The 14135-nt window shown below is 41.0% G+C and overlaps 1 protein-coding gene across 3 annotated transcripts in view; it reads left to right on the top strand.

Annotated features, from left to right (window-relative positions):
* Positions 1-14135, top strand: part of srbd1 (S1 RNA binding domain 1) — a 64136-nt gene that overhangs the window by 20809 nt on the left and 29192 nt on the right. For all 3 annotated transcript variants that reach the window (XM_031315969.2, XM_035992043.1, XM_031315970.2), the window contains exons 15-16: positions 10976-11067; positions 13556-13638. In XM_031315969.2, coding sequence (XP_031171829.1) covers positions 10976-11067; positions 13556-13638 — 175 coding nt within the window. The remainder of the gene's footprint in view (positions 1-10975; positions 11068-13555; positions 13639-14135) is intronic.

The raw sequence follows: 14135 nt of genomic DNA, 5'->3' as shown, positions 1-14135 counted from the left end.
TTAATTTAAACTAGTTTCCCAGGCCTGATGTTGTACTCTGTGGCTGATATGAGTAGTAGGGCTGTTGGAACGAATGCCGAAATTCGAATATAATTCGAATAGTAAAAAAATCGATACTATTTGAATGCTGAAATTACTATTCGAATGTGCCAATGGCGCCATTTTAATGCTACAAAGCCATCACCTCCCGTTAGCATTCCATTGACTGCCATTCATTTTAGCGCCACTTTGACAGCGAATAACTTTACATCTGAAGTGTTTAAAGACTCTATTTGTCCATTGTTTATTTCTAAAGAAACACGACAATGTATAAAAGGCTCCATTACCTTGTACCTCAAGTTATGGCTCCGTAGCAGATGTTTTTGTAAAAATAGGCTAACGATTGTGTCATAACCACGCGACTTACTGTCGCATAGTAGAGGAATTACCGTATAGTACAGGAGAAGCGCGCAGGCAGTTTCGTCTCACATTAGCTGTTTAAGTGTAATTACTAATGTTAACTAGCATTTTAGTTAGCAATAATTAGCCTGTGCCTATGTTATCTCCTTACATATACCTACGCTTTTCGTCTCTGCAAGATTGGGAATGATTGAGATTTCTCTTGGCACAGCTACCAGAAGACTTACAACTTTCAGACACGTTGCTCACGTCACATTTACGTCGTCTCTCTCAGTTGGAGGCTGCGCAGTAACCCTAGCCATCACCAGAGAAGTGCTTCTATTGGCCTTCACTGGTCTCCGCCCAGAGCAACGGGATCTGTTGCTCCATTCATATATACAGTCTATGCTTCCACCGAGCCAAAGTGCTTATGTTAACATTAGTTAGCTCGTTCTGGTTTCCTAACTGCGTCGCCAGGTACAGTAACGTTAGCGTAGCTGGGAGCTTCACGAAGACAGCTAAAGGTAATGTTAAAGCCCATGTTGCAGGTTAACCACCACTGTTGATTAATGGGTACATAAAGTACTCAACATATGTATATCATTGTTAAAAATGTCACCAAATAGTGTTAAAGGCCAGTTTTCGCCGTTTTAGTCATTTAGTGGGTTTTTTAACGCAATTCGGTGATGACGTCACGTTGGGGAGACGTGCCGCAGTCTAGTACTAGAACTATGGTGACTGACTGGGATGAGGAAGAGGTGGAAGAGGTGTTTTTACTGTCAGTGAATAGCACCGAGTGAAAGTCAATGTTTTCTTTATATTTAGTGACAGTGATCATATCGTTAGCTAGTTCAGATAAGTACTGGTAATCTAGCTAGATCTAGAAATAGAAGGCATCATGCTAGCTATGGGCTAACTTGCCAGTCAGTCCTACCTGTGAAATCCTCTGACGTTGTAAACACATTTTCGATTAGATATCTCACGTTTTGATGGACCCTACTAGCTCCAGTAACAACATATTTGCCTAGTGTTTATTTATTACTTGGATGGGGATGCTGTTCGGCTTTTCACAAGTTTAGACAGTTAGCTAAAGCTACGCCGACGTTTTGCTAACGTTAGCGCAACAGCGTTAGCCTAGACGGCTAGGTAAATATTACGACTGCCTTCATTGTTTCCTATATCTGCGTCCACGTTGTCAACATAAGACATGTGGTGTTAGTGCTCCTTTTGTACGATAATTGTATTGAAAAAAAATGTTAAGCTTCGCTCCTACGAGATGGGTGGGTTTTTGTTAGCTACGTTACACACAAAGTTAACTGGCTATAGTTAGCCTGTGCTAGCGGAATTAGCTAATGTTGCGTAGCCAGCCAGCAGCTTCGGCAGTAGTTCCGGCGAGCTAACCACGACAGCTAACACATCCACAAGCGTCTCTATTTCAAACATCACTGCAGATTGACTGCTTTTAGCAGCAGAGGTTGATTGTGGGCGACAATACTGTCGTGGTTAGCTTACCGAAACTACTACCGATTGCCGAAGTTGCTGGCTGGTTACGCAACGTTAGCTAATTCCGCTAGCATACAGGCTAACTATAGCCAGTTAGCTTTGAATGTAGCTAACAAAAACCCACCCATCTCGTAGGAGCGAAGCTTAACATTTTATTCAATAAAATTATGGTACAAAAGGAGCACTAACGCCACATGTCTTATGTTGACAACGTGGACGCAGATATTGGAAACTCCGAAGGCAGTCGTAATATTTACCTAGCTAGCAGTCTAGGCTAACGCTGTTGCGCTAACGTTAGCAAACGTCGGCGTAGCTAGCTGTCTAAACTTGTGAAAAGCCGAACAGTATCCCCGTTCAAGCTGTGTTTCACTTTCCCTCCAATATTATTATACACATAATAAAGACACATGGACTCGGTCGAGACCAAAAGTCATATTTTGCAACACCAGTGGCACATAAACGGTGAACAGAGACGGGGCTTTGGTCTGTCGTCTCCCCAACGTGACGTAGTGCAATGCATTGTGGGGGAAAAGAGAATCATTGCAAACCAGTGTAAAATAGTACTACTTTTTCGTATTTTATTCCATTTTGTGATATCCATTGTATTTGATGTTGTTGGGTAACAGTTTAAATGTTTATTACCAACAAGCAAATTGCACAAATTCATTAGAAAATAAACCCTGCAACATGGGCTTTAAATGTAATGTCAGCTGTCAGAGTTAGCTTCTACTTATATATTACCTTCTGTATTCTCAGTAATGTGACAATCTGCAAAAAAAAAGGTTGCTTATAAATCACTAAAATAGTAGTGACAACACCGTTTGGCTTAGTTATTAATGCCGTTAGCATCATTTGTTACCTAGCTAGTTTATGACAAAACTTTTCGGCTGTGCTTTCTAACATGATGTCATTGTGCTAACCGAGCACTGTTAGCCTTTACAACAGAGCCGCTTTACTACACTTGTTAGATAACATTTCATTACAGAGTTCTCTGTTGATTTGTGTTTGTCGCTGTGTGCCCGTGGTGGAAAATGAATGTAAACAAAGTTGCGTGCAGGTCCCCTCAAGGCCAGGCTGATGTTAGAAGCCCCTCTAGTGGACGGAACGTGTAACAAAAACCACATGCTTGTAATGCCATTGACAATGCATAAGCTTGAGTAGTGTAGTACATATTATTTTACAGGCTGCAATTGAGCATTAAATATTCAAATATTATTCGAATATTAAAAAAAATATCAAATGGAATTCGAATGGTATTATAGAGGAAGATTGACAGCTCTAATGAGTAGTATGCCATCTCTCTTCCTAGTAGTGGTCATCATTCTCTCCTTGACTGGTTCATACTTAGAGTTGTCCAAGAGCAATACAAGCAGTCACAGCAAGAAACCTACTCAAATAGCCAGCAGTGTACGGCTGCACTGACACATAGACATGCTTAATGATCTAGAGGGCAAGACCTTGACTGTCTTGCCCTTCAGCTCACTCCTGGTGGGATGAGATCATTATTACTGGCTAGTTGATGGACCTGGAGGACAGTGGTGTAGACTGTATTTATGACTGTGTGTGTGTATCCCCTGTCATGTCCTGTGTCCAGGCATGCTCCCAGGGCCAGGCTGAGTGAGTGATGAACATACAGTGGCAGAAGCAGCGATGACTGAGTGAGTTGCAAGCACTCTGGCCTTATCGAAGGTTTGACGCTTGCTTAGAAGGAGGAGCAGGGGGACAGATGGATTTAGAGGCATGGAAAGACCACAGCCTGGCTGTGGGGTGTATCTTCATTTCAGGGGAGGAAAATTAACCCATGGGTACTTGAAAAGGTTGCATCTTAGACTTATTACAGGATGGATAGAGGAAGGCACGTATAACCATTTAGGAAAGGTAAATTGTACTGGAAAAGTAAAGTAAAAATACAGATTCTACCAAAATACAGAATTTTATTTGTTTTTCTTATTTGAGCAAGACGTGTGTCACAAAGGAGCTCCATAATCTTTTTGTGCAACCATGAAAATATATTTAGGTATTTATTCATTTGGTGAACAGGAAAAGAAGGAGCTCCTAAAATAAATGAGTTGATTGATAAATGTCTGTAGTTTTCTGAAGTCTCTGTTTGATCACTCTTTCAATCACAAAATGTGATGCGTATGTCTGAAATAACAAAGCATTTATAGGCAGGTGGAGAGTGTGCTGGATGGAATTACAATTGGAGATGGAAGAAAGGGCATGGAGCTGAACCCTTAGTGTCTTTTTCACAGGGGAACCACATTGCTTTGGAGGTGGAAACTAAAAAGGGAGGACATGTGAAGAACAAGAGTTGTGGATGAGGAATTGGACATCCCTCAAAATGAGTTTTCACAAAACTGAAATATAATAGAATGTTATTTAGATTATAGACTGAACATTAGGGTGCTTTTACACCTAAGCAGTTTTGTCCATTTTAACCGAACCCTGGAGCGTTTTGTGGGATAGTCCGGTTCGTTTGGGGTGGTGTGAGAGCTCATTCGAATTCTGGTGTGGACCAACAACCAAACTCGAATGGAACGGAGGTCTCGGTTTTCGACCATACATTGCTCCTCATCTGTGTGACAACACATCATAATCTCCCTCAACAGGGCCCCCCTCTCCTTTACTCGCTGTCTTGTCAGCTGATCATCTTGTTTGCCTTCTTCTAAAAATATTAGAAACAGTAAAGCAAAATCAAGAAACCCAAGACGTTATAAATTTGGTGTTGCTCCATTATTTCTGAGACAATGAAGCATCAACGAGTTTCACTCGGATATTCTTTCCAATAAACAAGCGACCGTTTTGACCGTATGACTCACACCGAGTATACCTAACTATAGGTGTGAAAGCGCACTTACACAGGACGATTAACTTGTTAACTGATGATTAGGGAAGTAAAAATAAAAAATAAAAAAAGTTAGAGAGCAGTGTGATGTGCTTCTGCTACTAATTGTTGCTCCCAGGAAACTGAAATATTTTCCTCTGTCCAACTCTAGTTCGGTGTGTGCTTCTTCTTCCTCACTTTTACCCACCAAACGGGCAATGTTCAGTCTAAAGGGCATGAAAGGCTGGGACATCTGTATCTTGACAACTGTACTTTCCTTCATTGCCTTTTTCTTTTTTCCCCATTTGCTTTATTTTTTGTTCCTTCCTTCATTCTTTACTTTATTCCCTTCTGCTCTCCAGCCTTCCTTCCTTCCAACCCTCTTGGTTTATAACTAGCATAACCAGTTTTGATGCGTCATAAGTAGAGAAGAGGCGTCCGGCTAAGGACCTTTGGCATTCGCAGGTGGTGGACAGTGAATATCTGCCAGCCTCATCCATATCACCCACAGCCCCCCTTTCTCCTCCCTCCATGCCACACTGGTGGTCAGCCTCTGTCCCTTCTTCTTCCCCTCCTTCCACCCGCCCTCCATGCCATCCTCCCCTAGGGTTTTAGTGTTCCCTGCGATAGTCCTGCGTGTGACAAACATGTGTGATGAGTCTGTGTGACATGCCATGTGTGTATTTGTGATTTGGTGTGTGTGTGTGTGTGTTTGTGTGTGCATGCATGCTGATGTGTATGCTTTTGTGCGTGACACAAGTGCAGGCCTTTCCTGCTACCAGATTGACATGAGTGTCTGTGAGGCTTTGCTCTTTTCAGACGTGCCTCATAGTGGCAGTTGGAGTTTATGTTTGTGTGTGTGTGTGTGTGTGTGTGTCTGTGTGTCTGTGTGCTTGCCTGCCTTCTAGCGCCTCGCTAGAGACTGACGGCCCCTGACACCTGCCATTTGGACGCTTTTCTCTGTGAAAAATGTCATCGTCTTCAGACCCGACGTGTATGTACGTGCGTGCGTGTGTGTGTATGTGTCTGAGAGAGAGATGGTGCGTCCCTCAATTTGTCTCCCTGAGGTCAAGCTTTGCAGCTGACTGAACAATGGACCCAAGCTGTTTGAGCAGCCAGGACAGAGCAACTTATGTGTCAGTGTTTCTTTGTATGAATATATTTTGTGCTGGTAATATGTGACATCACAGCTCCTTCTAAGGCAGTAAAATAAAGCCAATCCAAGTATCTTGAACACAAACTGAGTTTTGGACAAAGAAAGTGACAGATTGAGCCATTATAGTATGACACTATATAGGTGTGTGTGTATGCAATCCTCACCTTTCAGACTTGAAAGCCATCTAGAATGTTGTACAATCTACCATTCGATTGCTATAAATCCATTCCCACTGAGCTTCTCAATGCCTTCATGGTACTGCAGGTTACTTATAAATGAAATGTTTTACCTGATGGCATGCTTAGTTTGTATTAGCCCTGGAATCAACTAAGTTTTTAAACATCTACAAAGTCAGTCACTTTTCACACATATTACAAGCATAAGATTTTGGACCCTTGAAGAATCTTCTTGGGCCACATATTCACATATTGTCTGTGTCCGTGTGGCTAGAATACTTCGAAATACAGCAATTTTCTAGAGGTCGACCGATATGGTTTTTCTCTGGCCGATGCCGATCTTTAGAAATCAGGGTCAGCCGATTGCAGATTAATGCTGCCGATTTATTTTGGCCGATATTTGGCCGTTATGTGCTTGTCTTTAAACCTCTATTTGAAAGATAAAATGTAACACTAATATACACAGAATTTCTCAACAAAAACATTTATTGAACACTTCACCAATCTACACTTGTAGCCTATACTTCAATTAAAAATGTATAATGTAAAAACATACTGTAGCCTATATTGTATAAATAATGTATGAAAAATATATTAAATAAACGAAACAGGTAAGAAGAAAATAAACTTTGTCAAATAAACCTTTCAATGAAAAAATAAAGTTTAGTGCACTTAGCAGCATTTATTAAACTTCTGAGAATACAAATTTGCAAGCTTCACAGAAAGTGACGTTATTATTAATCTCAACACTATTTCCTCCTAACTCCTGTTGAATCACATAAGACTAGGGCTATCTAAAGTCAGTTCTTGTTCACTTTTGTTTGTTAGATCATTGTTCATTTGTTTGTGTGTGTTTTGGGGATCCTACTGTTACATGTCCTGTTGACCTCATTAGGATCTTATCTGAGCACATTTCTGTCATTCAAGCAACTCTTGTTTGGAATTTAAAACTCGTCCAGCCAATTTAATAAAATTAAGGGTTTTATTCGTGCTCGAGTCCATAGATGCAGTTAATGGATACAGGCACGGAGAACTGAAGGCTCTGTTAGCAACGATTAGCTCCGTTAGCGGTTAGCTCCAGTTAGCTCCGTTATAGGAGTGGATGAGACTGTCACGGACAGGGGTAACAACCAGACTCTGATAAATGATATTCGGGGAGCTTCCACAGCGGTGTGGCCGCAGTGTTTTGTACGGTTTTATTAGTACAGTTAATCCCAAGGTAAGAACACCAGCAACATGCTACTACTAATGGTAGCGTCTGAACCTGAAGTGACTGTGCGAGACACACTGCGCAAGAATTCACGAGGGGAGGGGCTGGAGGCAGCTGGTCTGGGTACGCTGTAAAAAATGTCTGCTATTCATGTTTTTAACACTAGGCTGCCCGCAGATGCGCCTGCTTATTAATCGGCTTAATATTGGCCGATGCCGATTATGTAAAAAAATTTAAGATTAATCGGTCGACCTCTACAATTTTCTTAAACCAAACATCAATCTTGCATTCTTTTTCATGCTGTTTCCCTTCTCCCCCTCCTCTGTTCAACTTTTTGTCCTGTGTATCAAATTAGTTGATGATATTATGATATTATTACCCCTCTTTTTTTCTGACTGATCAGATGAGCTGTTTTTAATTTAGATTAGGGTTGTGTGAGCCAGAAGGCTGTAATGAGGTATCAAAGTGTGTATCCATCTCTTTCAATGTTAGGTTTCTTGAGGAGCAGTGGGGGACCAGTCATTGTGTGTGTGTGTGAGACACCAGTAGGGGAGCCAGTTGGTGACTTTGCCCCAGGATGGGACAGGGCTACAGGCAGGCCTGTGTTTATGTGTGTGTATACAATTGAGAAAGCAAAAGAGTGTGAATAAATGACAACCCTACAGGGCCACCAAGTCATCGCTTTACACCAAGAGGCGATCTTTGACTTTGTGTCTCTGACTGTGTGTGTCCATGCTTCGACCATCCATCCACTTAGGCCAGAGAGATGGGGAGCAGACAACCTTCTGCTGGCTGCCAGGATGATGCCCTGACTATGGCGACAGCCATGGACGCTATGGCGATAAGGGCTCAGAGCTGTATCCATGACAGTGCTGTTACCCAGCTGGCCCAGTGGCAGCCTTAATTAAGTTAGACATGATAGGGGCTGGTGGCTTTCTTTTCCTTTCTCTCCATATGTTATTGTTTTCTAGTTTTCTGTGTTCTTAATGTTATCTTTTCACTTTTTTTTTATACTTTTGCCAGCACCGTCTCTCTTTTTGTCATTCTGTCTCTCTTTCTTGAACAAAACCAGCTAAGACGCTGCCTTTCTTTTACTTGACCTTCATTGTCCTACTGCCTAAATGAGGACCGAGAGATAGGTTAGTGGTGCAGCAGAATTAAAAGCCTTGCCTATGTCTATCTTTATACTCTGTTTAAAGAGAGAGCTGCATGAGATTTGGGTAGAGTTGATATTTTTAGTATTATATTCATACTCTCTTGAGTGTGTGTGTGTGTGTGAGAGACACTGTGTGTGTGTCTGACTGTGTGTGACTGACTGTGTGTGAGTGTCTGACTGTGTGTGTGTCTGTGTGTGTGTCTGTGTGTGTCTGTGTCTGTGTCTGTGTGTGTGTGTGTGTCTGACTGTGTGTGTGTCAGGTTAATGACCAGTTCTTCTTTGACCTCCTTGAAGGTCATGTGCCAGTGCTCGTTAGCAGTGTCACCATAGCGATATGTCAGCTGTCAGCACGATGGATGAGGAGCTGACAAAAAGAACAGTGAGGCGGAGGAAAGGATGAATAGATAGGGAAAAAGAGGGAGGGAGGACAAGTTAATTTAAATGTGATTCCCATCAGAAGGCCTCTGCCACTCCTCATTAACAAGATACTTGGAATTGGCAAGGTTGTTGTGGCAAAGTCCAGGCCTCTAGGATAGTGTGTGTGTGTGTGTGTGTGTGTGTGTGTGTGTGTGTGTGTGTGTGTGTGCGTGTGTGCAGAAGGCCTCATTCTGAGTTGTGGACATTGATTGGGGAGGTGCTGACCTCATATTGGTCATCCCTGAAGAAAAAGCCCCCCTTTTTTCCTCCAGTCATCCCCCTTTGTCCATCCAGCCGAGAGAATAGAATGGCTAAACAAAATGACAGCTTTAGTTGTATGTCGGTAGCATTTACACGGGTATCGGTGGCTTTGTTGTACCACCACCCTGTCTGTGTAGTGATGGATGATAAGCGGCCTACTTTAGACTGAATACATTAACATGGGAAATAGTATAATTTGTTGCTATGTAAACCCAATGTTGCCATGTAGAATCAGTTCATTTTCACTGTCAACATCTACATGTCAAAAATGTCAATAATACAGAAATCGGCACATGAACAGTTTGATTTCAGATGAATTAATCTTTGCAAGTTCATTTATGAGGTACTTATATGAAATATGACTTGTTTTTGTTAAGTCGTCTTGAAATCTCATGTAATAAGCACTTTTACATATATAATATCTAAATGAATGAATTATATGGCACTGAAATGTTCATGAAATAAAAAGGAATAGAAAACATTTATTAGGTGTCACTCTTGCAAACCCTAATTCACCATTTCACTGTGTCAAATGAAAGGTGGCAGAGACAACCAATTACTGAACTTAATTAAACCTGTCCCTGTTTTTGTTGTTATATCTTTGACATTTCACTAAAATCTGGCTTTGTCTCTGAAGATATATTGTGTTTGGAATCTTATTGGTCTATTTTGTGTTCAGTTCTACACAGGAATAAACAAAAGCACATCTTCTTGATTTCTAAACATGAGAAAATCCATGGTTTTGCTGGCCTTACATTGGCTAGATTATTAATGGGAATTGGAGCACCAACACCACTTTCGCACAGTCACATTTGTTTTCTAATAATTTTCAATCTCACTCATGACAGCAATGTTTTTTTAGACATTGACAAATAGCAGTACACCCCAACACCTCTAGATGGCAGTAGTGTCACATAAACTGCCAGTACACTGCAGAGGGCTGCTGATTCAATGCACTTTACTTTATCAAACTTCATATAGCCTATTAAAATGTCAGTCGTTTCAATGTGAAAAGGTGGTCATACTCAAAACAGTATTCACAAAAATAGATAATTGCGAATCTAGTTCTTACTTAAAGTTAATGCCATTCTTTAAGTGGGCAAATGATCTCACTCAGTTATCGGAATCACAAGTTGACCTATTCTGAATGTTTAGTATTCATAGTTACACTTTTAGCCAATGGCTCATATGTGCAATCGGAAGACATGTGGTTTTTCACACCTGCTTGAAGTACATTTGAAAGATTGTAATTGTGCTGTCAATGTAAAAGTGCTCATATTATGCTTTTTGGGTTTTCCCTTTCCTTTTTTGTGTTTATATATCTTTTTTGTGCATGTTATAGGTTTACAAAGTGAAAAAGTCCAATGTCCACCCCAAAGGGACTTACCATCTCCAACAGAAAACACTGTTCACAAACTGCTCCAAACAGCTCTATTGTAGTCCAGCCTTTACTTCCGTGACCAACGTGCGTCACTTTGTAACACATGTTATAATGCTCGCCTAGCTGCTAGCGTGGTACGCCCTCATACTCTGCTTCTGCTTAGCTAGTTGTCTTAACCTAGCTACTGCGCATGTGCGACTCCCAACAAAGATGGTACAGAAGTGAGATGCCTCACTCTGTAGCTAAAACAGAGAGCTCAACACACAAAAGAGGAGCTGCAGCAATGTGCAGTACAACTAAAATATGATGTTTTTTGAAAATTAAACCATGTAAACCTATTCTGGTAAAACCTCTAAATACAATTATGAACTTGAAAATGAGCATTATGAACCCTTACCATTATGTATTTCAAGCTATAATAACTCCTCACTATGTTGCCTCACCTGCCAACCATCATCTCCCCCTCTTTTTCTCTTTCTCACTGACATTTTTTCCTTCCTTTTCTTTCCCTAGTATAACCAATGAGGCAGGAGCATCTATCTACAGTGTGAGTCCTGAGGCGGTCAAAGAGATGCCAGACATGGACCCAAACCTTAGGAGTGCAGGTACGCTTGCCAAGCAACCAGGCTGATATTCTTGGCTATGCTTTGAATGGGCCCTTGTCTATTGTAAAATGATTAGTGTTGTGGAAGACACCGTGCATAGGGCTGCAACTAACGATTGTTTTGATTATTGATTAAGCTGTTGCATATCTTCTTGATCACTTGTTTTGTCAATAAAATGTCAGAAAATAGTGAAAACTGCAATCTCAATTTCCCAGAGCTGAAGGTGACCTATTAAAATAGTTTTTCTTGTCCAACCAGCAATCAAAAACCCAAAGATAATGACTTTGTAATAATAAAAACAGTTTGGTCACTCGACTAATCACTTGATTAAAACATTGTTTAAGCTGTAATTGTGAATTGCGTACCACAGTATGCATACTCAAATGTTTGGAATAACTTTTAGCATTAGAGATTGTTGGCCTTACTTACTTACTAACAACTAACTGTTTTTCACACTAACAATCACAATTTAGTGTATAATGTCAGCAGTCATCTACATTTCTGTCAGAAAACATACCCACAGAACATGCAGTATTGTCACATTCTAGTGAATGTCTGGCATTGCTATTAGGCTCTCGTAATGTATCTTTCTTTTGCCTCTCTCGCTCTTTCTCTCACTTGCCACCTCTTCCTCACTCCACATACTACATCATTGAAAACACAGCAGAATAAAAAAGAATTGCACAGAGTTTTGGAGAACAAATGTTTCCAGCAGACTTCCTCTATAAAAGCCATAAATCAAGTGAGGCTGGATTATTCCTCACTAGTTTCCTGTGGTCAGCAGCACTGAGAGCCATGGAGAGCCATACTTATACCCCTAATGAAACCCATGAGAAACTACAGCATTTGACTTTGGATGGGTATGAAAAGAGGGGGTCCTGAGCCAGGACACTATGGTTACAATGTGGGATCGGGCGACAGCGTGTTTGTGTCTGTTTTACCTTTGGGGGTATGTGTGTTTCAGCCTTTGTCTATATGAGTGGCCATGTAACATAATATATAGGTAATTGTAAGTTATAGGCACCTTCCATCTGTCCTCTTTATTGTTGGGAGATCTAGGGACACCTAGTGGTGATAGGTAACATTTCAACCATTCTCCAAGAGGACTGCTTTTGTGTTCAGCTTATTTCTCTGCTTCTCTCTTCAATCTGAGACAGAGTAAGAGATTAATCGTGATTGTCCACAAAGTAAAATTGATTGAGAGTACAGATACATTTTCCTGGACCATTGTCACTCTTTCATTGCGTGTTGCAGGCGGTCCATGCTGCATCTCCTCAAAAGTTTAGCTCTTTTGATCTGACTTTTTTTCACCTCATGCTCTGCAACAAAAACAGTGCATCCACATCCTAACTGTTGTCCTGCTGCATGCCACATTCTTCCAGTTCTATTGAATGACGTGTCTATCCATTTTTTGTAGTACTGTATTTGGCTCCTAAAGTGCTGGAGACTTATGTCGGACTCCATTTACAAATCGTTTCGAGAGAGAGAGAGAGAGAGAGAGAGAGAGAGATGCACTAAGCAAGGCCAGGGTTGAAACTCCATCCTGTCTAAATATTATCTCAGGCAGCAGCCTCATACCGCAGCCAGAGGAGAGAGAGAAGAGACATTGATTCCAGACATACTCCCTCTTTTACATCCCATCCCTCTCTTTCGCTTTGTCTGTCCGTTCCGCCTTAAAGATCTAAGTCTGATGTGCCTCATGCAGCACACTACATCGCTGACCACTGAAATTAACAAACAGCTTCCTGTTATTTTTGATTCATCGTTCAGTGTGTTTTAGCCTAAATTTTGATTTCTATTCCTTGAAAGAACTCAAACCATTAAGGACATTAGATACCTTAAGATAGGCACTTCCTTTGTCCTTTACAGGGACAAGAATGTGAACAGTTACAGTATGTGGTTGGGTTATTCTCTCCCTCTCTCTCTGTGTGTGTTGGAAGGAGGGGGGGGGGAGTGATGTCATGTATTATGGTGTGTATATGAGTAAGGTTGTTTGTAATTTTTCTCCTTGTCATTGGGCCCTGCCAGCATATTCATGGAAAGACATTTGGCCTCATGCAGCAGCCGGCTGAGGCCTTACAGACTCCATCGTTAAAAAACAACCCTACTTTGGTCGATTCGGGCTGTGTGTGTTTATTTGTGTGCTACATTTGGCTGTGTGTGATAGTGTGCTTGGGTCTGATTTAAATTAGATATTTTAAAGGTTCATGGCTCCAGCATCTATCAGGAAGCTAAATGACAGGTGCCAAGACTCCATTTGAAAACCAGCTTTAATTATTATTATGGGGTGGAGGAATGACAATTAGGTTTGGCCTGCCCTCAGGCCAGCACTGTAATATGCAGACAATTTGCATATTCAGTAATTATGAATAAAATGGATTTGCATATTTAATAACTGGTTCAGATAGCAAGTTCATAAAAAACACAAACCAAAGACTCTCATGAGGCACAGAATCACATTTGTTTCCTTGTGTGTGTGTGTTGACAGTGTCCATTGGAAGACGTGTCCAAGATCCACTGGCTGAGCTCGTGAAGATTGATCCTAAACACATAGGCATTGGAACATACCAGGTAAGTGTGTTTTCTGTTGAGATGCTCCTTGCGAGCTTCTTGTCCCCGGGCAATGGAACATCTGCTGTGAGTTAGACTGAAACAAAGAGCCGAGTAGACGTGTGTGTCTGTGTGTGAGGATGTTGGTGTAAAAGCACATTAACAAGAAACCATGATTGTACACACATGTGTATTGTTATAGCACTGTCCGCGGTAGTTGCTTATTTGCGGTAAAACAACAAACGCGCAAAAATGGGCCTTGGGTATTTTTAATTTTTCCCTTTATTGTCTCTTTATTTATTTAACCAGTATGGTCTCTTTAAAAGAGTCCGGACCAAATGGCAGCATAATTATGTTACAAACATGAACCAACACAACCAACATTCACAGAAGGAATACGAGTAAGAAAGGGAGGAGAACAAAAAAGCCATTTAAACACATAACAACAATATGTTTCAACAACCAGTAAACTAAAACATTAAACAATTGTGTTTAAAAACATGGAATCATAAGCAGTA

The sequence above is a fragment of the Sander lucioperca genome, chromosome 15, assembly GCF_008315115.2.
Source record: "Sander lucioperca isolate FBNREF2018 chromosome 15, SLUC_FBN_1.2, whole genome shotgun sequence".
Taxonomy (NCBI): Eukaryota; Metazoa; Chordata; class Actinopteri; order Perciformes; family Percidae; genus Sander; species Sander lucioperca.
This window is presented reverse-complemented; position numbering and strand designations above follow the sequence as displayed.